Genomic DNA, 27,070 nt, shown 5'->3' on the forward strand with positions numbered 1-27,070 from the left:
CAGGCTTCCTTGAACCATATGGCTAATAATAATAATAATAATAATAAGCAACAACTAACGACCATCCTGATCATCGAGTCCTCCACTGGTATGGTGCCAAAGACCCTACATAACAGCCTAGCAGCAATAGGTCTCCTGGAGTTCCTACAAGGAACTCCAGAGAGTCGCAATCCTGAACATTTGTAGGATAGTCAGAGACTTCCTTGACCAATAGTAACACCAGACGTAACAATAACCACCCTGTGTACTTTGTGGCAAACCATCATGAGGTGGAATCCCCAATCAGAGAGAAATAATATAAGAGCAACGATAATAATAATAATATCCATCTGATGTACATAGATGACTTCCAGCTCTATGCAACAACGGAGAAGCAAACTCCAGCAACTACTCTGGATCACCAAAGAATTCAGCAATGATATCAAGATGGAATTTTGTCTAGACAAATGCAAGACCCACAGATTGCATCAGGGTAAATTAGTCAGCCAAAACTGGTAAAGACATCAAAGCCATGACAGATGGAGGGACCTACAAATACCTGGGGATGATGCTGGCTCAGCAGTTACAGTACAAGAAAATCAAGGCCTGCCTGAGCAAAAAAATACTACCAGAGCCTGCTGAAAACAAAGCTGAACAGAGGGAACACAGTTAAAGCCATAAACACCTATGCAGTCCCAGTGCTAACATACTCCTTCAGGATCACAGATTGGACTAACAGCAAGTTGAAGGATATCATAAGAAAGACACGGACAACGATGATCAAGAGCTGCAAACACCACCCAAAGTCAGCCATGGAGAGACTGACTACAGCTCGAAAAGAGGGAGGAAGGGGCCTGATAAACCTCATTGAGCAACATAGAACAGCGATACCCAACCTGAAGGATTACTTTCAGAAGAACAAAGCAGCACTCCACCAGATCATAAGAAAGATAGACAAGCGGCATACGCCACTCAACCTAAGAACCTAAGAGAGGAGTCCCTTCTTGCCCAGATGGCACAAACAAAGCTAGAAAGATGGGCAAAGAAGACACTACAATGACCTCCATCAAGATCATATAGATAAAATGGATTCCAATGCATGTCTCATGAGCAGGACCCTCTTCCCAGAGACTGTGAAGGGTTCATGCTCGCAATCCAAGACTAGGTAATCAACACCAGAAAATATATCGCCAAGGTGCCTGATGACGTGTCCACAATGCCACCTAGCCTCAGAAATGATCCAACATATCACTGCGGGATGCAAGGTGATCACCCAGAGCGAGTACACGCAGAGACACGACAAGATAGCCAGGATGATACATCAGAAGCTAGCAAGGAAATACTAGTTGATCAAAGAAATTGTACCATACTACAAGTACAAACCCCAGGCAGTACTTGAGATCCCAACCCACAAGCTATACTGGGACTGCATCATAATTACAGACAAAACAATCGAGCACAACAGATTGGACATAACCCTTGTCAACAGAAAGAAAAGACTACCAAACATCGGCAACCTCCAGAAAACCCATGAAATAAAAATCAGGAAGTACACAAACCTAAGACAGGAGATCAGAGATGTGGCATGTGCAACAAGTAATGACCATCCCAATCATGGTGTCAACCACAAGTATAGTGGCAAAGATCTGGCATAACAGCCTAGCAACAATAGGTCTCCCAGAGAACACCTACAAGGAACTGGAACAAGAAAGTTCCAGTTCAAGGAACAAGAAAGTCGCAATTCTGAACACCTATATGATAGTCAGCGAGTTCCTCAACCAATAGTAGCAGCACATATAACAACCACCCTGTGTGCTCGGGAGCAGTATCCACCATGGGATACTGCTCCCATGGGGTGGTACTTCCCCCCCCTCCCAATCAGGGAGAAATAATGATAATAATAATATCTGCCTTTGATGTCTTGACCAGCACTCCAAAATTAATCATATTTATTTAGAATACTCCTAGCATTGGTGTACATGAAAGTTTACATGCTGCTTTTATTACTTTTAGTTACTCTAACACAGCCCATGTATTTACTTGTTTCGTGATGACCTTCTGCAAGAACTCTGCAGTTCTTGAAATTTCCAGCATCTTGTTTTCCGGGCTACTGCTCATTCCAATAGAGGCAGTGCAAGAATCACCTTTGCCTCTGCCTATTGTTAATCTATTAGTGTGTGTATCCCCCCCCCAAGCTAGTAATTTTCCTATCCACCTAACACTGCCTTGATAGCACCAGAAAAGTACCATACCAGTAACTTGTCCCTAACATCATACTGCTCTAATTTGTAAAGCAGCCTTTCATGTGGAACAGTGTCAAAGGCTTTAGTGAAATTTAAACATATGATGTCAAAATTATTATTTGCATCGGGTTTGTTTGTTACTGCATAAAAAGTACAGAGAAGGGTAGCTAATTGGACTGGTCAGTCAGTTTTCCAATTAACAAACCCACACTAATTTCTGTTTAACTCCATTCCTGTTAAGATGATCCTGTAATATTTCTTTAACCACTGACTTCATTATTTTCCCTTGAACAAAAGTCAAGCCTACAGGTCTATAATTTCTCACATTATTCTTTAGTATTAGCATTAGCAGAGGTATATAATGCAAGAAAGCGAGCTTATACAGCATCGGCCAAAAAAAAACCCAACCATTCCCATTTCACCCATCTATTCACTCGAAATGTTTGTCTAGTTCTGCCTTGAATTTATTTAAGCTGCCACTTCTATAACAACAGGTGGAAGTTTGTTCCAGAAATCAACCACCTGCTGGCTAAAGGCAAATTTCCTCATGTCTATTCTACAACTGTCTTTTCTCAATTTGAATTTATGTCCCCTCTAGTGATTAATCTTGGCAAGAGGAAAAATCCCATCAGCATTGAGCTTGCTCAAATCATTCAGGGCTTTATATACCTAAATCAGATCATCTCGCAGGTGCCTAGTCTTCAGACACTGTAATTTGCAAAACTTAAGCTTTTCTTCCTAAGAGCAACCCTTTGTTCTATTCACTAATCTTGTTACCTTTCTCTGTACTTGTTCCAGTAGTTCGACATCCATCCTAAAATGAGGCCTCCAGACCTGTATACGGTACTGAAGGTGTGGCCTGACCATTGCCTTATACAATGGGATAATCATCTCCTTATCCTTGCTAGAAAATTCCTATATATCATTGACAAGACACCACGAGCTACTCTTGAAGATCGTCTGCACTGTTCAGAAAACTTCATATTTGACTGCACAATAACCCCCAAGTCCTTTTCATTCTCTACCACCATGAGTGTAGTACCACACAGTTTATATGTTATTCTAGGGTTACCACCATATGCAGTACTTTGTTCCCCTTTGTGAAAAGGACAGATATTTGCACACTTCCATGCCATAGGGATCCCTCCTGAATCCAAGAATGCACTCATAATTATGGCAAAAGGTTTTCTTGCCTCTTTTGCTGATTCCTTTAATGTAACTGGATAGATCCCATCAGCCGCAGGTGCCTTATTTACTTTTATTCTCAGCAATTTCTTTGCCACTTTCTTCTCAGTTATAACAAAATCATTTAGGTCCCAGTTTATAACTTGATGTACTTCTGGTGTTCCAATTCCCAAAAACTGGAGGATTTCTTTTAGGAAGGACATGGATCTGTAAATTGAGCATCTGAAGGCTAAGCATCTGCAAGATCACCTTGCAGGAGCCTTGTCTTTAGATGCAGCAAGTTATAATTGAGGTTTAAGGCTCTGAATGGATTGAGCAAGCTCAAAATTGACTATAAACATGAAGGGGCATAAATTCATATGAGAGGAATCATAGTTGCAAGATAGATGTTTGGAAGTTTCCCTTCAACCAGCATGTAGTTTGCTGGAACAAATTTCCATCTGTTCTTAATTCAAGGAAGAACTAAAACTATTGGAGGGATTGGACAGGTGATAAGGGAAGGGTTTTTTTTTTTTTTTTTTTGGCTGATGCTCTATAAGCTTGCTTTCATGCATCATTTGCCACCACGAATACTAATGAGAATAATCATTCTGCCGTTTAATTTTTATTTCTTTTAATTTTTAGGATTTTTAAACTCTGGATGGTGCTCGACCTCCACCCCCACCCAATAAAGCACCCGTGTGCAGTGCACAACCTACTCACCCACACCTGGTGTGCAATGTGGCCCTAGGCACAAACTTTTTAGTGTTTGTGCCTAGAGCTTCCATTGCAAAAAAGAACACAGAAGTTACAAATTCACTCCTGGACTTTTGAGATGTGAAATTTTTGTATTATTAGAGAAAAATTTATTATTTATTTTTTTTTGTTGACATGCCCAAAAATTTTGGCTTTGTGGAGGGGAGTTCTCATATATTCCACATTCACAGCTTTGATAAGTATCAACATATGGATGTTTTGATTTGGACAGCTTTGATAAGTATCAACATATTAATATAAAGTGTTGTTCTTGGGGAGCTTTATTCCCTATATCTCCCCCCACAATTTGAAACTAATCTTTTCCATTTTGAGTGCTGATGCTACTCAAAAAAACTGATTCAAGCAAAGCAATGTAGGAACAACTCATTGGTGACCCCCAATACAGGCTAACTAATGTTTGTGTTCGAATTTAAAAAACAGGAGCATTTCATCTGAAGCTCAGATATATCCAACACCATGTAAGTCAAGATAAAAACCAATGAATATCAATAGGTCTATTATTTATTTATTTTATATAAATATATATAAAAATTCTTAAATAAAAAATTTTTATATAAAAACATAACTTTTTTTGAATTGTTGATATTTCTTTTTGTGCCTAAAAATTTCTTGGTAGCTATATTTGTTATCCATGCACATAGCAGCTATAACAATGATGTTGATATGTGACCAGTTTTGAAAAATTTATTCTATTATTTAATCTACTAATAATATCTAAATTGTATACCCTGTTATCTAACACTGCATACATTAAAAAATAAAATTTTAATTATCTTTAAAATTTTATTGATTTTTTTTTTTTTTTTTTTTGGTGGCACATTACTAGCATAGTATGGTTTGAAATTGACTAGAACACACTAGAATGCTATTTCAGTTCATCTTATGTATTGTTAATGTCATGTACATATTTGGTTATTAAAAATAAGGTATATTTTATTCATGAGTATTTTTGTTTCATAAAATTTTTAATTTCAAGCACTGAAACCCAAAGGTTGGTTGTTGGTCTGAAGATTTATAATGAAAAAAAATTTATCAGTTATAGGTATATTTCCAACATTATACCATTAACCAGTATTTGACAGCTTGAAGAAATTCAAAGCTGAGTTCAATTGACACCAACATTAGGAAAGGTCTGTTTAATTTTTGCTAATTAAGGCAATAGTTAAAATTATTTTAATATTTTTAACAAATAAATTAATAATAATGGTTATTAAAAATTTAGTTACATAACTAGCCAATAATATGACAGAATTATAAGAGGAGACATTTAATTAAAAGATCCCCAGTTTTGGATTACAAGAAATCTGGCCACCTCACATGAAACATCTTTACTAAGTGGTCAATACACAGGTACAGCAGTAATACATCTAGTAGTTCAAGAACACGTGACTGCTGAACACAGTAATGTTCTTGTCTTTTAAACTCTTCTGACCTGATGTGGTAGCCCTAGAGTATAATAAAAATTTATCATAAATTATTATTTGTTAAAGATATATAATTTTGTAGAATTTATATTATTTGCTTATATCTTTCTTTGTTTTTCTAGCTATGCTGGTCTTCATTGTGTAGTCATTAAGGGCTACTCAAAGAGTGCTGGTTATCAGCCTGGAGTAAAATTTGAAGATAATCGTTTCCGTAATTCGTGGAATGCTGTATACGTAGCTGGTGCATGGCGTTTCGTTCAGTGTAACTGGGGAGCAAGACATCTGGTTAATGCTAAAGAAGTTCCAAAGCCAGGAAACAAAGGAAAATCTGACAGCTTGCGCTATGAGTATGATGATCATTATTTTCTTACTGATCCAAAGGAATTCATTTATGAATTCTTTCCACTTCAGTCTGAATGGCAATTGCTCAAAAGCATCATCACTTTAAGGGATTTTGAGGAATTACCGTTTGTTCGCTCACTCTTCTTTCGTTATGGCCTGTACTTCCCAGATGATGACACAAAAGCAGTACTATATACAGACAGCACAGGAGCTGCTACAGTCCGTATCTGCATGCCATCACATATGACATCAAGTCTTATCTTCCATTACAACTTGAAATTCTATGAGACTGATGTTGATTCTTATGAAGGAGTCAGCTTAAAACGTTTTGTAATGCAGTCTGTGGTTGGAAATATTGTAGCATTCAGGGTTCATGCTCCCTGCAGTGCTTCACTGTTATTGGACATATTTGCCAATGCTGTTACCCCTAGGGAATACCTCACCGGTGAACCAATGAAATTCAAAAGTGTCTGCAAGTTTAAAATTGTTTGTGATGATTTACAAACAGTCATGGTTCCACTTCCAGATTGTGCAAGTGGAGAATGGGGACCAATGAAGGCAACTCGTCTATTTGGTCTTATTCCTATTACCCATGAGGATGCCTTGATATTTTCACCACGTGACCTGGAAATTCAGTTTCGAATGTCACGACCTTTAACAGACTTCATGGCAACATTACATAAAAATGGTACAGAAGAAAAGAGATTATCCAGACACGTATCACACACTATCCATGAAGATGTAGTAACTTTCTATATCAGTTTCCCAGATGAAGGTCAATACGGTATGGACATTTATACCCGAGAAATGAATGGAGAACCAGATATCAGCGATAAACATTTATTGACACACTGTTGTAAATATCTTATCAACGTAACAAAGCGTAGTTAGGCAACTCTACAGAAAAGTCATATACATATATTCTAGATACCCAGCTTTTTAAAATTATAGGCATAATGGCAAACAAAGGTGTGCTCAAAAAGTACCAAGGGATCAGGGATTGATACAGCTAGGGTGACCACATAGGGCCAGCTTTAAGGATGGCTGAGCCGAATGTTTTCCAGAGACCTGCTTGGTGCTGGGGTGCTTCCTGCTCATTTAATTTCATAACTTCTATGATATGTTTTCAGTGACCAAGTGTCTCTATTGCGAAAGACCACTTGCATTTTAAAAAATAAATTTTTTTAAACTAATAAAGACCATGAAGTGAATTACTTTGGAAGCCAAAAAAAAGTTTCTGGGTGGAAAAGAGAACATTTCCATTTTAGGCAGACTAACTCTGAGTAAACTGTACAACTCTGAGTGAAAATGAAGTCCTTAATGAAAATTCCTCCAGTCTGAAAAAGGGAATGAAACTCACATTTTTACCAGACTGGTGATAAGTGATGACTCCTCTACATCAGGGAGGGTGAACCAATGGCATGAGTGGCATGCATAGGAAAATACATGGGCATGCAGCCACCCATAAACAGTTTAAATTACAAAAAAAAAAGTATTTTTTTTATTTGAAGACAAATTTATTTTACAGTCCATCAACCACATCTATCAGTGAAAACCATAGTGTAATTGCGTGCAGAATTATGCAGCAAGAAAGTTCTCATTAGAAACTTTCATGTACGCTTATCTAATTTTTATAATAAGAATAAAGACCACTTACTAATTTCATTTTTGTTTTTTTATGGTATGCAAAAATTATTTTGTTTTAGTTTCTTTATGGCATGTAGGGCAGAAAAAGGTTTGCCATCACTGCTCTATATAATCATGGAAAATTACTTTTAAGAAAAACATCCTGTTTTTTTAATAATGATTCAGAAGACAAATTTATTTTACAGTCCATCAACCACATCTATCAGTGAAAACCATAAGTGTAATTGTCTGGTCACTCCTACACCAAGTATTATTGGTTCACTGTGGAACCACAAACCTCTATCTGGTGCAGGGAGAGAGTATTTGTCCTAACTCCTCTGATCAGCCATGCAAGCTGTGCTCGATGCAGATGATGCATCCAGGCCTTTGGTGGGGTAGAAGGGAGGGGTTACAGTTATGATCCTATAACTACTGAGCACACCATTGACTGCAAATATACTAAATTTAGCATGCCTACTACTACAGTTATTTATTTTGTGAGCTAATGACTTCTTTTCAACATTTCACACATTAAAGTTTTTAATGACATTGAAAAATCTATACAATAAATAATCTTGCTGTATATCAAAATATTTAGTTTTTGAGACTTTACTGTAATGAGTAATCCTTAACTGTATTTTGTGAAATGTCAAAAGATCAAGCAGACAAAGTCTTCAACATGTCGCGTTTTTAGACAATCAAATATTACAATGCATGCAGCATTAAATCAACATTATTTTTTCATTAAGTTCTCAAAAATGGGAATATTCAATTTCCATATACCTCAGATTGAATTACTTCAGCTATTAACAGCACATAGAATTTTTTTGTAAAATTTTCATTAAATTTTAATTGCTATGTGCTGATCTCATTTAATGTAATTATTTAAATTTGGAATATGAATGACTTATGCTACAGTAAATTGTACAGTAAATATAAAATTATTCTTTTACTAGGCACAACACTTATAAATGAATGAATGACTTATTTTTATATTGTATTTTATATGTATATTTTTGGTACTTTCTACCTAGAAACCATGTTAAAGTAAGTGATATCTATTTAAATTTCGCTAAACAAATTTTGTAATATAAACTTATACCAGTATAATTTGGTCACTTAGTTTGTTTTCTCCTGGTTTAGTTTTCTTATTTTTCAATATGCCTTTGTTGTGCATTGTCTTCCAGGATGTAAGGCATTGTACAACAACGTATACCACATTTGTTTCCTTGTATGTTTTTCCTTAACCCATTAATAGCAGAAGAGGTACTACATCAAATACACTTTTCATCCTTATCCACATTCCCTAACTCTAATATACTGATGTACACTCTATTATGTATTACAAGTTATCTGCTTGAAATCTTTAAGTAAATGTTTAAGAGTTAGGGGAGAAAATATGAAACAATGCTCAAGTTATGTGAACTGTAAAATTGTGACCTAATAATTTGTTTTCCAAAAAAAAAAATAAAATAAATAAATAAATAAAATGATAATAACTATAATCATAATAAAAACAGTATTTAGTCAACAGACTTAGCTTGTTAAAATAGTATAATCCGCTGTTTGGGTTAAGGGGACACTTGTGTATTGCTACTGTAATTTTTCTAAAAAAGGGTTTAGAATAAAGATAATTATTATTTACTGTGCATTTTTTTTAAAAATTCCACCACAGAATACAATATAACAAACTTGATTCACTAGACAGCATTCTGATTATGAAAAAGAAAATGAACATGAAAAATGATCTAAAGCCAGCTATTAATAAATTGACCTATGTATTGTACATAGGTCAATTCAGTAACAGAGGTTCAAGGAAAAAATAATGAAGCACTTTTCTATGTGCAACTGAATGATTTTATTTTATTAAGAACCATATTTACACAGGTTCAATTTAAATTACCATACTGTTTCTTGTAATTTAAAATGGCTACTTAAATCACAATAAATTGCTAATTTTTAAATAAATAAGCAAACAAGAATTTTGTTTGCTTATTTATTTAAAGAACAAGAATAAAAAAATTAAATTATTTTAAATGTTAGTCAGGAACAAAATTTTACATTCTTGCTCTAAAATGTCTCAGCGATGAAATTAGTAGCAACATTTCTGAATTCCCATGTCGAATCCTGTGATCAGTCTGATTCAAAATAAACAAATACTCTTTTTGGCAGAGATAGGACTGTATCCTTCTTTTACAATAAAGAGCATTTATTTATTTTGAATTTTCTTTCTTACTGATAAAACAATTACCATATGGTAGTTGTTTTAGCAGTAAGAAACTTTATCAGTAAGACTGCCATATGGCAATTGTTTTATCAGTTAGAAAGAAATTATATAAATCTATAATAATCATTTTGTATTTTCCACCTGCAAACAATCTCAAGCTACAAGTCTTTTTTTTCATTATTATTATTTGTAGTAGTGGCATATGATGCAAAAAAGCAAGCTTATAAAACATCAGCCAAAAAAAAAAAAACCCTGGAACACCTGTCTATCTTCTCCAATAAATTGTCTAGTTCTTCCTTGAATTTATTCAAACTGCCCACCTACAACACAGTGGTGTAGCAAGGGAGGGGGTTGGGGCAGTCTATCCCAGGTGCCAGCCAGCAAGGGGTGCCATTACTTGAAAATATGAGACAGAAAGTATTAACTTTAACAAAATAATTTCAACTTTTTTTAAAAATGTATCTTTCTCCACTTAAATTTACAGTTGTTAGTTGAAATTTCTATTTAACACAATTTAATTAACAACAAGATACTTAGATTTTTATATTAACCAACTGCGACTGTAATACTTGCATTTAAATTTTTGTTATGTTATCAAGGCACATAAAACTGGGGATCAAAACAATATTCAGCCTTTACAAATAAATTTAGTTTAACCACATTTTTTTTTTTTTTACAAAGTTAATCTTACAAGTCATTAAGTTAGTACCACATTTTTGGTGAGAAGATTTATACGAATTATACAGGCGAGCCTTTGTATTTCCTGACAACTTATTTTTCATTTTGATTTATATATATTTTACATTTTACAGATATTTTCTGTTTTGTAATGAACTTCTTTATATAGGTATATGTACAAAACGAAGCTAAACCGACCCAACTGAGATAAGCAAAGAAAGCACGAGAAGAAGTTATTCAAGCAATATCTGGATCACTGTTGAAGTATGTTACACCTTCAACATCTAGTGGAGTAGATATTCAGCATGATAAATTAGAAGAGCATGGTACAAGTCATCTTCTCAAGAGGTTCTAACAGAGAATGTTATTTATCCACTAGTGGAGAAGAATCTAATGAAAATACACATGAGCAAAGGGAAGATTCTGAAAAGGAAGAGGAAATAAACATATTTTTAAAGTATTCCTACATTGCTTTTTGGCCTATACCAGTACCAGATAACTTGAGAATTTATTTTATTAAGAAAGGCTGTGAATATTTTCAAAATAAGGAAGGACCTTTTGACACTGTTGAAAGAGGAGGAGAAAAAATTAAAGGCAATGTCGATAGCTAACAATTTCCAGGTTTTATAAGACATTGCCAAACGGAGAAAAAATTTTAAGAACATGGATGGTTTATTCACCATCATCAGGAAATTTATTTTCTTTTTTCTGCAAACTATTTTCATTGGAGAATAAAGAAATCAAAACATCTAACTTTATCACAGGATTTAAAACTTAGTGGAAATTAGAGGTTTAATTAAAGGTGGAAGTTAAAGGTTTTTTACCATGAAAACAGTGAACAGCATCCTCTTGTGCTTGGAGAAGTGGAAATCTTAAGTGCAGGGTTGAAGTTTCAACAAACTATTGAATATATTCATCACAGAGTACTGGATAAAGAAAGAAATGGGGAGAGATGTTTTACATCAGCTTTTAGATGTAATCATATTTCTGGCTTGTCAGAATTTTCTTTTTTGTAGACATAATGAATCCATATTTTCTACAAATAAAGAAAATTTTAGAGAAATGGTAGGGTTGCTATCAAATTATGACCCCATTTTGAAAGAACATATTTTAAGAATTTAATGTTCATCTGATAGGAAAGAACCTTCATATTTATTGCTAGAGGTTTAAAATGAGTTCATTAACATTTTAGGAAATTATGTGAGAGAAAAAATAGTAGCTGATAATATAAAACAAGCTAAATATTTTGGAACTCTATTTGACAGTACACCAGACATATCCCACACTGGCCAAATATGTGAAGTAATTAGATATGCTCACATTGTAGGTGACAAGGTTGAAGTGAAGGAATCATTTTAGGCTTCTTCCCCATTGTTGGAAAGACCACTGCCGAACTCACAAAAGAAATTTTGAATAATTTAGAAAAGGACGGACTGGATATAAATCTGTGCTGTGATTCAATACGACAATGCAGCAACCTTGGCAGGAATTCATGGTGGGGTCCAATCTAAAATCAAGGAAATTAATCCCAAAGCATTGTTTATGCCCTGTGCAAACCACTCGTTAAATTTATATGGAGTGCATTCATTTGCAAGTGTTTTGTCAAGAGTAAGCTTCTTTGGAAAACCTTTAGTCTTTCTTTTCAGTCTCTCCACACTGTTGGGGAGTAATGAAAAAACTTACAGGAATGACAGACAAAAGACTTGCCCAGACAAAATTGAGTGCACATTATGAATCTAAATATGGCCAAAATTCATTTTGACCATATTTACAAACGTTGCATGAACCTCAGGAGAATATAGATACCAGAGGTACCGCTGAAATTCTATTATCATCTATATGTGATTTTTCTTTCCTAAGTTATCTTTCTTTCTGGCACGAAATTCTACAAGAAGTTAACCTTACACAAAAATATTTACAAACAGTCGGATTAAGCCTGGAAAAATGTGTTGTAAAGTTGCAGACCTTAAAATTATTTATTAATGAAGAAATAAAATTGTAGAAAAGGCTCTTCAATTCACAAATACAATTTGTGAGGAAATGGGCATTTCAATCGGAAGAAGAATAAGGATAAAAAAAACAAATGCCAAGAGAAATGACAAAGGATGCTGGACTGTCACTCCAAGAAGAATTAAAAAGCGCAATGTATAAATACCCGGATAGGTTTCGTCGAGAATTGGAGGTTTGTTCGAAAGCGATGGATGAAATTCTTTCAATGTTTGCCATTATCCAACTGTATAATTTGGTTGTTGCAAAGAAAGAAGAATATGAAATGCATATTTTAAAGCTGGCTTGTCAGAATTTTCTTTTTTGTAGACATGATGAAATCCATAATGAAATTTTCGATGAATTTCATCATGAAGAAATTGTATTAGAAATTGGCCGACTGAGACATCACTTACAAGCTGCAAAAATAACTGTTGAGGAAGAAAAACAGTGGACAGCTTTGCAGTTTGTAGAGTTTATTATAAAGTAGGATTTTTTGAAATCTATACCAAATATATTATTATATTTAAGGTTCTTTTTAACAGTATGTGTATCTATAGAAGCAAAAGTTACAGCTTTTGCAAAAGAAGCCTTTCCAAATTAAAATTAATTAAAATTTACTTCCACTCATCAATGATTCACACTAGATTATGAAATCTAGCTATATTATCTATTGAAAATAAATATGCCAGTAAAATTAATTTTGATGAGGTTATCAATAAATTTGCCAAAATGAAGAGACAAAAATGGAAATTATAAATCTCTTCTGTTATTGATTTCCACATTTTGTATCTCTTTTTCTCTTTCCTTGCAAAATGTTCCTTAGTTTTCTGTGATTTCTTAAAACCAATTAAGTTTTAAGACTATTTTTTCAAATTTATAACATTATTTAGGGGGTGACACGAGTAGGATCTGCCCTGAGTGCAAAAGACTGTAGCTACACAGCTGCCTCCACAACAGCAGATGGAAGTTTATTCTAACAATCAACCACCCGCTGGCTAAAGGCAAATCTCCACACATCTGTTCTGCAACCATCCTTCCTCAATTTGAAATTATACCCCATCACATGTGTAGCCTAAGCATGAGGAAGAATCCCATCACCATTGAGTTTGCTCAAGCCATTCAATAAACACACCTTAAACACCTCAATCAGATCACCTTGCAGGGACTAGTCTCCAGATTCTGCAATTTGCAGAACTGAAGCCCTTCTTGGTAAGACCATTCCTTCACTAATCTTGTTGCCCTTATCTGCACCTGTTTCAGCATATTTACATCCTTCCTAAAATTACACCTTAAGACCTGTAGCATAGAAAAAAATCCCATGAATTGTCCTGGCAACCTGTCTGCATTGTTCAGAGAACTTCATATCTGACTGCACAATTACCCCTATGTCTTTTTCGTTATCCATTACCAAGAGTGTAGTACCACACAGTTGGTACATTAACAACTTGATTATTGTCATTAACCATCTTACCAACCTTTGTATTACTGCAAACTTAGACATTAAGTCTGTTATACCTAAAAGTGTCTGCAATTCTGCCCAGACACGATAGGAGGGAGTATATGATGAGAGCCTTGTCGATCAATTCGGCCCTGGAAAGATTGTGCAAGGCTCAAGGGGTAGAATTTTTTTCAGCCTGGACTGTACTTGTTAACAGGAGAGATTGCTTCTACAGGGATGGGATACACTTAAATAGAAAGGGTGCAAGAATATTTGCTGATGCTATCGAGGCAGTGTTAGGTGGGTCGGAAAACTGCTAGCTTGGGGGGAGACAAAGACCAATAGATTGACAGTAGCTACTGGCAGAGGTGAAAGAGATTCTTGCACTGCTTCTATTAGAATGAGCAGAAGCCTGGAAAACAAGATGCATGGTATTTCAGAGACTGCTGGGAGCCATTGCGGTACAAGTAAACACATGGGTTGTGTTAGGGTGGCTAAGAATAAAAACAGGTGCAGGTATACTTGCGTGTACACCAATGCTAGGAGTTTAGTAAATAAATTTGATGAATTTGATGTATTGCTCAAAACATCGAAGGCAGATATTGTTGGGATATCAGAGACGTGGTGTCACACAGATATAAGGGATGCAGAACTGCAATTTAGGGAGTACAACGTCTACAGAAAGGATAGACCGGATAGGAAGGGAGGAGGGGTTATGCTATTAGTTAAGAAACACATAAAAACCAAGGAAGTGAAGCCAGTCGACATCGCTGGACAGTGCAGTGTGGAGTTAGTTTGGTGTGACATAAACATTGGGAGATCAAAATTGAGAGTAGGAGTGTGCTATAGGCCTAATGACTCTGATGAGTATAATAAGGAACTGTACAGGGAAATAGAGTGGGCCAGTAAATCAGAGTGTCTTATAATGGGAGATTTTAATTTCCCAGATATTGATTGGAATTTGGGGGCTGGTTACTCACACACTAGCAGGGCTTTTGTGGATTTATTGGATGATTGTTTTCTACATCAGCATGTTCGGGAGGCAACTAGAGGGAGTAATACTCTTGATTTGATTATCAGCAGTGATTCTTCATGCATTAAGAATCTGCAGATAAATGAACCACTATGTGGCAGTGATCACAGTGTGCTGAAGTGGGATTTACTCAAAGAGGTAACTACCATTAGGGGTAAAGGGAAGGGTTATTGCTTCCGTAAAGGCGACTACGATGGACTGAGACAGTATTTAAATTCTATACAGTGGGACCAACTGATGATGTTACCAACAGCAAATTCAAAATGGGAAGCATTCAAAGAACATATCTTGGAAGCTACTAGGCTTTACATACCAACTAAGAAATATTGTTCAAGGTTTAGGCCAAAATGGATGTCAGATGAACTAATGAGGCATATGGCAGAGAAGAAAAATGCATGGGATACATACAAATTAACACATGACACAGAAGCCTATGATAGATACAAGTTGATATGCAACCAAGTTACAAAGGAGGTTAGGCAGGCGAAGGCAGATTACGAGAAATCCTTGGCAAGGGATGCAAAGAAAAACAGCAAAGAGTTCTTTACTTATGTAAACTCTAGAAGGAAGGGGATGAATCAGATTGGTCCACTTGATATTGATGGGTCAAGTGTTGATGATCCTGCTCAGGTAGCTAACAAACTAAATGAATATTTTGCATCGACATTCACACATGAGGAGTTATTCAGCGAGGGGAATGCCAGAGGTGTATTCAACTCTAGCAGTAAGCTACAGAATCTTGAAATAACTGGGAGTAAAGTGGAGGAGAAACTGTTGAAGATAAACACAAGAAAGGCACCCGGGGTGGATGGGATCTATCCAGTTATATTAAAGGAGGCAGCAAAGGAAGTAAGCAAACCCTTAGCCATAATTATGAGAGCTTCCTTGGACTCAGGGGAGGTACCCATAGACTGGAAATGTGCAAATGTGACCCCAATTCACAAAGGAGGATCAAAGGCTGACACAAGTAATTATAGACCTGTGAGCTTAACTTCTGTTCCAGGAAAATTAATGGAGGCACTGGTTAAAGAAGCACTGCAGGATCATTTAGACAAGACTTCAGTTATAGCTCAGACACAGCATGGTTTTGTTAAGGGGAAGTCTTGCCTGACCAACTTGATTGGATACTATGATGCAGTCACAAAAGAACTGGATGCAGGGAATAACTTTGATATTATATACTTGGATCTTAGAAAGGCTTTTGATACCGTTGCACATGGAAGACTGCTACACAAATTGGAGCAGTGTGACATTGGAGGAAAATTGCTGCTATGGATAAAGGGGTGGTTGAGGGGGAGAAGACAGAGAGTGGTAATCAATGGACACTGCTCATCGTGGACTGATGTTATTAGTGGAGTCCCTCAGGGCTCAGTGTTGGGTCCATTATTGTTTTCTGTATTTATAAATGATATTGATGATGGTATATCGGGCTTAATGTCCAAGTTTGCAGACGATACAAAGGTTGGCAGGGTTGTCAAGGACACTACTGACATTATGCTGCTGCAACAGGATCTGGAAAGGTTGAGCAGATGGGCTGAGAGGTGGCAAATGAAGTTTAACATTGACAAATGTAAAGTACTACACATGGGAAACAGCAACCCCAGAGCAACGTATCAACTCTGTGGTACTACACTGACAGTGGTAGAGAATGAAAGGGACTTAGGGGTGGTTGTGCAGGCAGATATGAAGTTCTCTGAGCAGTGCAGACGGGCTGCAAGAGTAGCTCATGGAGTATTGTCAATGATATACAGGAATTTTTCCAGCAGGGATAAGGAGGTGATTATTCCATTGTATAAGGCGATGGTCAGGCCACACCTAGAGTACTGTATACAGGTCTGGAGGCCTCATTTCAAGAAGGATGTAGAGCTGCTGGAACGAGTACAGAGAAGGGCAACAAGATTAGTGAATGGAACAAAGGGGTGCTCTTACGAAGAAAGGCTTAAGTTTTGCAAATTACAGTGTCTGGAGACTAGGCACCAGCGAGGTGATCTGATAGAAGTGTATAAAGCCTTGAATGGTTTAAGCATGCTCAATGCTGATGGGATTCTTCCTCTAGCTCAGAAAAATCACCTGAGAGGGCATAAATTCAAATTGAGGAAAGACAGATGTAGGATAGACGTGCGGAAATTTGCCTTTAGCCAGCGGGTGGTTGGTTGGTGGAACAGACTTCCATCCCTTGTGGTGGAGGTTGATAGCCTACATAAGTTTAAGGCTCAGCTGGACAGGTATTTTGAACGAACAGAGGGGTGAAGTGGAAGTGGGTTTTTTTTTTTTTTTTTTTGGCTGATGCTGCATAAGCTTGCTTTCTTGCATCAAATGCCTCTACTAAAGCTAATATCAGACTTAATGTCTGATATCAGGTATATATCTGATATAACCGATTAATATAAATTAATCAGTTATCATTAATAAATCAATACAGCTATTTAACCTATAACTCCTAAACACATTACCTGCTAAATACTTGAAAGTGCCTAAGAGACATACACAGTCCGGCTGTATATCCTCCGGCTAACTAAAGGAGCAAAGTACTATATGACCAGGTCTGCCATTGCATGGAGGGGTGAAGAATCGAAGAATCCTGATGGCTGGTTTGGTATGTTTGTTAAAGCTCACAATGGTGCCATTCAGAAATATGGCTGGGGTGGGGGGGGGGCAAGAATTTATAGTTTCTCTTTGTCATGAACACATAGAAAGCAAATTGCCCACTCGGTATTCATATAAGTTAATGGAAGTGCACACAGTAAAACTGTGTTGGAACTGGTCAAAAGCAATTATACTAATCTGCCTGCTTGCCACAATGAATTTTTGTGTAAGGCTGCTGGTTGTCAGTGCCAGTTGTATGATACTGAAGCTTTAATATCACACTTACATAAAACTCCCAATATGAGACAAATGAGACTAGAAATACCACTGCAGAAAACAAAAACTTAAACCTTTTCCTTAATTATTAATCCTCTATTAAGAAAATTATTTACATATAGGATTTAGGGCTAAAAAGCCACAGACTTCAGTAAATGTTTACTGTCATACAAGTTAGTGCATTAGCATCATTTCTATGCACAGAAACAAAGTTGTGTGGTGGCATTAATAACGCTTCCCCAGTAGAGATGACTATTCTTACTTAGCTATCTCATCTTTTCTCCAAGTCGGATGGCTTCTGCTGATACCTTATTTCCTGAATTAACAGGAAAGGTTCTGGTTCCCACTGACAGTGTCAAATTCCTAGGAGTAACCCTTGATGCAAACCTCACCTATAAACAACAAATCCAAGTTCAGTATTCCAAAGCCATGTGAGCTTTCTGGGGAATGAAAACAGATTTGGGCAGAACAGACAATAAACAAATAATCGGGAAATACCTTGAAATGTACTTCAGTAATGTGCTCTCCTATGCCGTGGAAGTTTGATCTGCCACACCTCCCTTATCAGGAAGACACCTCTGCAGTACCCCCTCTCTTTGTGCTCAAGGCTCCAGAGGTTACAGAGTTTCAATAGACACTTCCCAAATGTGACTTTGGACACTCTCAACTCGCTCAACATCAGTACTGGCCTATGGTCTATTGACAAGTCATATTGAGATGATATTTTAGCCTATCTTACTGTATGAAAAGAACGGACAGGTGTGCAAGTGCCAGTCCTAGTATGCTGATGTCATTTTATTGTTATTATTGTTATTTGGTTTTTTTTTTTTTTAGGAGCATTAGCAACTAAGGCCATATTGCTCCGGGGATATGCGGTGGTCATTCCCTGACCTTTCTGCATCCTCCGTATTTGGCAGTCACAGGCTCTAACCACGGTCTAATCAAGAAGCGTGTGCTACGCGCACTGCTGCTCCTGCCCACCTAGCTATGGAGGCACCACTGTCATTTTATGTTATGCTTAATTTGTAGTCTCATTTGTTTTAATTACGATTAATTTTATATTCTGATATTTTGTTTTTAATGATTATTTTGTAGCTGAAAATTATATTTCTGTGCTTCGTTACTTGTATAATTAATGTTTTGTAAGGTTCCTCTGGTTATCTGTGCATGGAATCACAAATGTATATGATTTAACTTAAATATATAATATCGGGCACCCACAATATGAGATACAATTAAAATGATGCTGTTAAACTACAAACGTAGTTCAAATTTATAGATAAACTATGGTGTACCTACACCAACATTATATAGTTAATTACCTAAACCCATATGAAATTACGCTTTGTGCATTTCGTCTTCAAATACATTATTATTTGTTCACCATTTGGCATCTCTCATATTGTGGAAATAACTTTGCAACTGGGATGGCAAACTGCAATAATTAAAGACAAACACCAGCCAAGGAATAAAAAATTTTTACTATAAAAATAATGTGATACACTATCGGAAATATTACAATAAATTACGATAAAACGTTAAAAATATAGTTAAAAATATACCGAAGCAATAAAATTATCTAAAATAAACTGGATTAAAAGCGATAAAACCTGAAGCTTTTGGAGATTGCTGTCTCCTTCTTCAACAATACAAGCTTCAGGTTTTATCGCTTTTAATCCAGTTTATTTTAGATAATTTTATTGCTTCGGTATATTTTTAACTATATTTTTAACGTTTTATCGTCATTTATTGTAATATTTCCGATAGTGCATCACATTATTTTTATAGTAAAAATTTTTTAATCCTTGGCTGGTGTTTGTCTTTAATTATTGCATTATGGAATTTCCCAGCCCCATAGGCCTGTTTGAAGATATGGGATGGCATGTTGTCTTACCAGGGCACCTGCCCACTCATCAATGATAAAGCCAACTAGCTTCGAAACGGGCCATCTGGGGGCGGTATCCACTGAAAATAAATAACAGTAGTCTTCTCTACTAGAGAAGTGTTATTTATTCAAAGTGGTGCAATACCTGCTGTCTCGTTGTCAAGGCATCCACAATACGAGATACAATTAAAACAATGCTGTTACACTACAAATGTAGTTCAAATTTATGGGTAAACTATGGCATATCTACACCAATATTATATAGTTGATTACCCAAAACCCATATGAAATTATGCCTTGTGCATTTTGTCTTAAATGATTTAACTTATTAAAGATTTTTATTATTATTCTCATTGAGCACCACCAAGATGGCCGTTTCAGGGCTATTTGGCTCCTCATCGGTATGAGGCCAAATTAGAATAAATAACATTAATCTTTTCTAGTGGGAAAGTGTTATTTATTCAAGGTATAATGAGAAAGCCAACTCATTGTGAAGGAATTCGCAATAAGAAATGTTATGTAATGATGCCACTACACAACTTTGGTTGGTTAACTGTTATAGAAGTTATGCTAATGCACTTACACTATGACAGAAAATTATTTACTTAATTTTAATACCTAAAAGTAATAAAAAGCCTTTTCCTACAGTAGTACTAACTGGCATAAGCCAATAAATACTACTGTAGGAAAACTTTTAATATATTTAAAAAATGCTGAACATCAATTAAAACATGGATGTTCAGCATTTTTTAAAAATATTAAAAGTCTTTAAAAGTCTGCTAAAATTAATATAAGTGTAAAAGAATGAACATAAACTGTTATTAAAATGCTGAATATAAAACATTATTAAACAGCTGAACATAAAACATTATTAAAAGGTTGAAATTATTATTAAATATTATTATATTTCTCAAAAAAAATGTAAATTAAATGTGGAGTCATCAAATAAATATGTAACAAAAATAAATACTATTATGCCATATAAGGAGTGCTGCAAATTGTATCAAATAGTGATAAAGAGATAATAAATGCTACCTGCATATGAGCAAAAAAAAAACTACATAATGTAAAATAAAATACTTTGATTTTATTATAATTATGTAGTTTCATTATGCAGTTTTATTTTTGTTGTATTCAGGTTGCAGTTAGAATATCTTTAGTATTACTTGGTGTAGCAATCATACATGGTATAATTACCATGTATAATTTCTACAAGTGTTTAATTGTAGTATACCATGTATACTACAATTAAACATTATACAATTAAGCATTATACAAGTGGCGCCTCCGTAGCCAGGTGGGAAGGAGTAGCAGTGCGTAGCACACGCTTCTTGATTAGACCGGGGTTCAAGCCCGTCACCACCAAATACGGAGGATGCGGAAAGGTCAAGGGAATGACCAAAGCATATCCCGGAGCAATATGGCCTTAGTTGCTAATGCTCCTAAAAACCAAATAACAAACAAACAAACATTATACAAGTAAATATTACCAGTATAATTACTACAAGTATTTAATTTTGTTAGAAAGAAGTATCTTCTAGTTAACAAAATTAGAAAACTTTGCTAAAAACACCGTTTTCCTTTATTATTAAAAGATTCTCAACTTATTATAATATTGCATATTGAAAAAAAGGACTTTTTTTTTCAATATAACCTTTTAATTCATTAAATATATTCACAAAATTTTTGTCTACGTTAATTTATAAAGTGTATACCAGTTCTCTTTCTATTCACCAAAAAAAAGAGGGAAAAAAATATTTTCCGTGAAGATTAATTCTTCATCTGAATTGGTACTTGAACATACATTTATTTTCATACATTTATATTCATACATTCTCCTCAATTCACACATAATAACATAACTGTTTTGGGATATAACTTAAGGATTTAATTTTTGTTTTGAAATTTTATTGAATTAAATCGGAATCATGACTCTGACCAGAGCAGCAAAGCAAAAGGCTCAAGCTAATGGGAGTGCTGTGGTTCAGGGGAGAACTGAGGGGGGCAGTTGCCCTCTGAATCACAGTCTTTTAAAATGCACTGTTTGCTTGATGTTTGCGGAGCAGTCGGGTACGGGACATGATACTGCCAAGGGGGATCTTTGTGTGTGCACGATGTAAGGAGTGCAAGGAAATCAGGCGACAACTCAGCGTTGTTATGGGCCTTTATGAGAGCTTGAAGGACAGGGTGGATGTCCTCGAAGGAAATAAATTGAGGGGCCCATCAAGCTCTCAGCTGCCCACATCAACGCCAGAGCTTGCACTTGGTCATCAGGCAACACAGAGGCAGCCCCCTAGGCACAATGCACTGGTCCCACAGGAACTAGTAGTTGTTGGTGACTCTATTGTCAGGGAAACGGGGAACATGCTTTGTAAAAAGGATAGGTGGAATAGGACCAGGGTATGTCTGCCAGGGGCAAAGGTTGATGACGTTGTAGAGCAGATATCATCTTTTAAGGGTACAAAAGGTGATATAGTTGTACACGTTGGCACTAATGATATTAAGAGTAGGAGACCGGCGGAATTACTTAGCAAGTACAGGTCACTGTTGAAAAAAAGCCATGAATTAGGGTTGAATTTGAAAGTGTCTGCAATTCTGCCCAGACACGATAGGAGGGAGTATATGATGAGAGTCTTGTCGATCAATTCGGCCCTGGAGGGATTGTGCAAGGCTCAAGGGGTAGAATTTTTTTCAGCCTGGACTGTACTTGTTAACAGGAGAGATTGCTTCTACAGGGATGGGATACACTTAAATAGAAAGGGTGCAAGAATTTTTGCTGATGCTGTCGAGGCAGTGTTAGGTGGGTCGGAAAACTGCTAGTTGGGGGGATACAAGGACTAATAGATTAACAGTAGCCACTGGCAGAGGTGGAAGTGATTCTTGCACTACTTCTATTGAAATGAGCAGAAGTCTGAAAAACAAGATGCAGGATATTTCAGAGACTGCTGGTAGTCATTGCGTTACAAGTAAACACATGGGTTGTGTTAGGGTAGCTAAGAATAGAAACAGGTGCATGTATACCTGCGTGTACACCAATGCTAGGAGTTTGGTAAATAAATTTGATGAATTTGAGGTATTGCTCAAAACATCAAAGGCAGATATTGTTGGGATATCAGAGACGTGGTGTCACACAGATATAAGTAATGCGGAACTGGAATTTGGGGAATACAATGTGTATAGAAAGGATAGACAGGACAGGAGGGGAGGAGGGGTTATGCTATTAATTAAGAAACACATAAAGTCCAAGGAAGTGAAGCCAGTCGACATCGATGGACAGGGCAGTGCCGAATCAGTTTGGTGTGACATAAGCATAGGGAAATCAAAATTGAGAGTAGGAGTGTGCTATAGGCCTAATGACTCTGATGAGTATAATAAGATATTGTACAGGGAAATAGAGTGGGCCAGTAAATCAGAGAGTCTTATAATGGGGGATTTTAATTTCCCAGATATTGACTGGAATTTGTGGGTTGGTCACTCGCACACTAGCAAGGCTTTTGTGGATTTATTGGATGATTGTTTTCTACACCAGCATGTTCGTGAGGCAACAAGAGGGAGCAATACTCTTGATCTGATTATCAGTAGTGACTCTTCATGCATTAAGAACCTGCAGATAAATGAACCACTAGGTGGCAGTGATCACAGTGTGTTGAAGTGGGATTTACTCAAGGAGGTAACTACCATCAGAGGTAAAGGGAAGGGTTTTTGTTTTCGTAAAGGCGACTATGATGGTCTGAGACAGTATTTAAATTCTATACAGTGGGACCAACTGATGATGTTACCAACAGCAAACTCAAAATGGGAAGCATTCAAGGAACTAATCTTGGAGGCTACCAGGCTTTACATACCAACTAAGAAATATTGTTCAAGGTTTAGGCCTAAATGGTTGTCAGATGAACTAATGAGACATGTGGCAGAGAAGAAAAATGCATGGGATACATATAAATTAATGGGTGACATGGAAGCCTATGATAGATATAAGTTGGTCTGTAACCAAGTCACAAAGGAGATTAGGCAGGCAAAGGCAGACTACGAAAAATCCTTGGCAAAGGATGCAAAGAAAAACAGAAAAGAGTTCTTTACATACTTGAACTCGAGAAGGAAAGGGATGAATCAGATTGGTCCACTGGATATTGATCGTTCAACAGTTGAGGATCCTGCTCAGGTGGCTAACAATCTAAACGAGTATTTTGCATCTACATTCACGCATGAGGAGTTATTCAGGAAGGAGAATGATGTAGGTAAAGTAAACATTGGCAGTGAGCTGGATGATTTTGTAATAACTGAGAGGAAAGTGGAGGAGAGATTGTTGAGGATAAACATAAAAAAGGCACCTGGGGTGGATGGGATCTATCCAGTTATATTAAAGGAGGCAGCAAAGGAAGTATGCAAACCCCTAGCCATAATTATGAGAGCTTCTTTGGACTCAGGGGAGGTACCCATAGACTGGAGATGTGCAAATGTAACCCCAATTCACAAAGGAGGATCAAAGGCTGACACAAGTAATTATAGACCTGTTAGTTTAACTTCTGTTCCAGGTAAATTAATGGAGGCACTGGTTAAAGAAGCACTGCAGGATCATCTAGACAAGAATTCAGTTATAGCTCAGACGCAGCATGGTTTTGTTAAGGGCAGGTCTTGCCTGACCAATTTGATTGGATACTATGATGTAGTCACAAAAGAACTGGATGCAGGGAATAACTTTGATATTATATATTTGGATCTTAGAAAGGCTTTTGATACTGTTGCACATGGAAGACTGCTGCACAAATTGGAGCAGTGTGGCATTGGAGGCAAATTGCTGCTATGGATAAGGGGATGGTTGAGTGGCAGAAGACAGAGAGTGGTAATCAATGGACACTGCTCAACGTGGACTAATGTTATTAGTGGAGTTCCTCAAGGTTCAGTGTTGGGTCCGTTGTTGTTTTCGGTGTTTATGAATGATATTGATGATGGGATATCAAGTTTAATGTCCAAGTTTGCAGATGATACAAAGGTTGGCAGGGTCGTCAAGGACACTACTGACGCTATGCTGCTGCAACAGGATCTGGAAAGGTTGAACAGATGGGCTGAGAGGTGGCAAATGAAGTTTAACATTGACAAATGTAAAGTACTGCATATGGGAAACAGTAACCCCAGAGCAACGTATCAACTCTGCGGTACCACACTGACAGTGGTGGAGAATGAAAAGGACCTGGGGGTAATTGTGCAGGGAGATATGAAGTTCTCTGAGCAATGCAGACGAGCTGCAAGAGTAGCTCATGGTGTCTTGTCAATGATATACAGGAATTTTTCTAGCAGGGATAAGGAGGTGATTATTCCCTTGTATAAGGCAATGGTTAGGCCACATCTTGAGTACTGTATACAGGTCTGGAGGCCTCATTTCAAGAAGGATGTAGAGCTGCTGGAACGGGTACAGAGAAGGGCAACAAGATTAGTAAATAGAACAAAGGGTTGCTCTTACGAAGAAAGGCTTAAGTTTTGCAAATTACAGAGTCTGGAGACTAGGCACCGGCGAGGTGATCTGATAGAGGTGTATAAGGCCTTGAATGGTTTGAGCATGCTCAATGCCAATGGGATTCTTCATCTTTCTCAGAATAATCACCTCAGAGGGCATAAATTCAAATTGAGGAAGGACGGATGTCGGATAGATGTGCGGAAATTTGCCTTTGGCCAGCGGGTGGTTGGTTGGTGGAACCGACTTCCATCACTTGTTGTTGAAGTTGATAGCCTAAACAAATTTAAAGCTCAACTGGACAGGTATTTCGAACGAACGGAGGGGTGAAATGGGAGAGGTTTTTTTTTTTTTTTTTTTTTTTGGGCTGATGCTGAATAAGCTTGCTTTCTTGCATCGTATGCCTCTACTAATGCTAATGCTAATGATAATACTCTTGATCTGATTATCAGTAGTGATTCTTCATGCATTAAGAATCTGCAGATAAATGAACCACTAGGTGGCAGTGATCACAGTGTGTTGAAGTGGGATTTACTCAAGGAGGTAACTACCATCAGAGGTAAAGGGAAGGGTTTTTGTTTTCGTAAAGGCGACTATGATGGTCTGAGACAGTATTTAAATTCTATACAGTGGGACCAACTGATGATGTTACCAACAGCAAACTCAAAATGGGAAGCATTCAAGGAACTAATCTTGGAGGCTACCATGCTTTACATATCAACTAAGAAATATTGTTCAAGGTTTAGGCCTAAATGGTTGTCAGATGAACTAATGAGACATGTGGCAGAGAAGAAAAATGCATGGGATACATACAAATAAATGGGTGACATGGAAGCCTATGGTAGATATAAGTTGGTCTGTAACCAAGTCACAAAGGAGATTAGGCAGGCAAAGGCAGACTACGAAAAATCCTTGGCAAAGGATGCAAAGAAAAACAGAAAAGAGTTCTTTACATATTTAAACTCGAGAAGGAAAGGGATGAATCAGATTGGTCCACTGGATATTGATGGTTCAACAGTTGAGGATCCTGCTCAGGTGGCTAACAATCTAAACGAGTATTTTGCATCTACATTCACGCATGAGGAGTTATTCGGGAAGGAGAATGATGTAGGTAAAGTAAACATTGGCAGTGAGCTGGATGATTTTGTAATAACTGAGAGGAAAGTGGAGGAGAGATTGTTGAGGATAAACATAAAAAAGGCACCTGGGGTAGATGGGATCTATCCAGTTATATTAAAGGAGGCAGCAAAGTAAGTAAGCAAACCCCTAGCCATAATTATGAGAGCTTCTTTGGACTCAGGGAGGTACCCATAGACTGGAGATGTGCAAATGTAACCCCAATTCACAAAGGAGGATCAAAGGCTGACACAAGTAATTATAGACCTGTTAGTTTAACTTCTGTTCCAGGTAAATTAATGGAGGCACTGGTTAAAGAAGCACTGCAGGATCATCTAGACAAGAATTCAGTTATAGCACAGACGCAGCACGGTTTTGTTAAGGGCAGGTCTTGCTTGACCAATTTGATTGGATACTATGATGTAGTCACAAAAGAACTGGATGCAGGGAATAACTTTGATATTATATATTTGGATCTTAGAAAGGCTTTTGATACTGTTGCACATGGAAGACTGCTGCACAAATTGGAACAGTGTGGCATTGGAGGCAAATTGCTGCTATGGATAAGGGGATGGTTGAGTGGCAGAAGACAGAGAGTGGTAATCAATGGACACTGCTCAACGTGGACTAATGTTATTAGTGGAGTTCCTCAGGGTTCAGTGTTGGGTCCGTTGTTGTTTTCGGTGTTTATGAATGATATTGATGATGGGATATCAAGTTTAATGTCCAAGTTTGCAGATGATACAAAGGTTGGCAGGGTTGTTAAGGACACTACTGACGCTATGCTGCTGCAACAGGATCTGGAAAGGTTGAACAGATGGGCTGAGAGGTGGCA

The 27,070-nt window shown here is 36.9% G+C and overlaps 1 protein-coding gene across 1 annotated transcript in view; it reads left to right on the plus strand.

Moving 5' to 3' along the window:
• Positions 1–8,336, plus strand: part of Hil (peptidase hillarin) — a 296,767-nt gene extending 288,431 nt beyond the window's left edge. The window contains exon 7 of the mRNA XM_090383747.1: positions 5,710–8,336. Within this exon, the coding sequence (XP_090239873.1) occupies positions 5,710–6,820 (1,111 nt within the window). The 3' untranslated portion in view covers positions 6,821–8,336. The remainder of the gene's footprint in view (positions 1–5,709) is intronic.
• Positions 8,337–27,070: the final 18,734 nt, after the last annotated feature.

Source organism: Mastigoproctus giganteus, chromosome 10 (genome assembly GCF_048544385.1).
Source record: "Mastigoproctus giganteus isolate SK-2022 chromosome 10, ASM4854438v1, whole genome shotgun sequence".
NCBI classification, from domain to species: Eukaryota; Metazoa; Arthropoda; class Arachnida; order Uropygi; family Thelyphonidae; genus Mastigoproctus; species Mastigoproctus giganteus.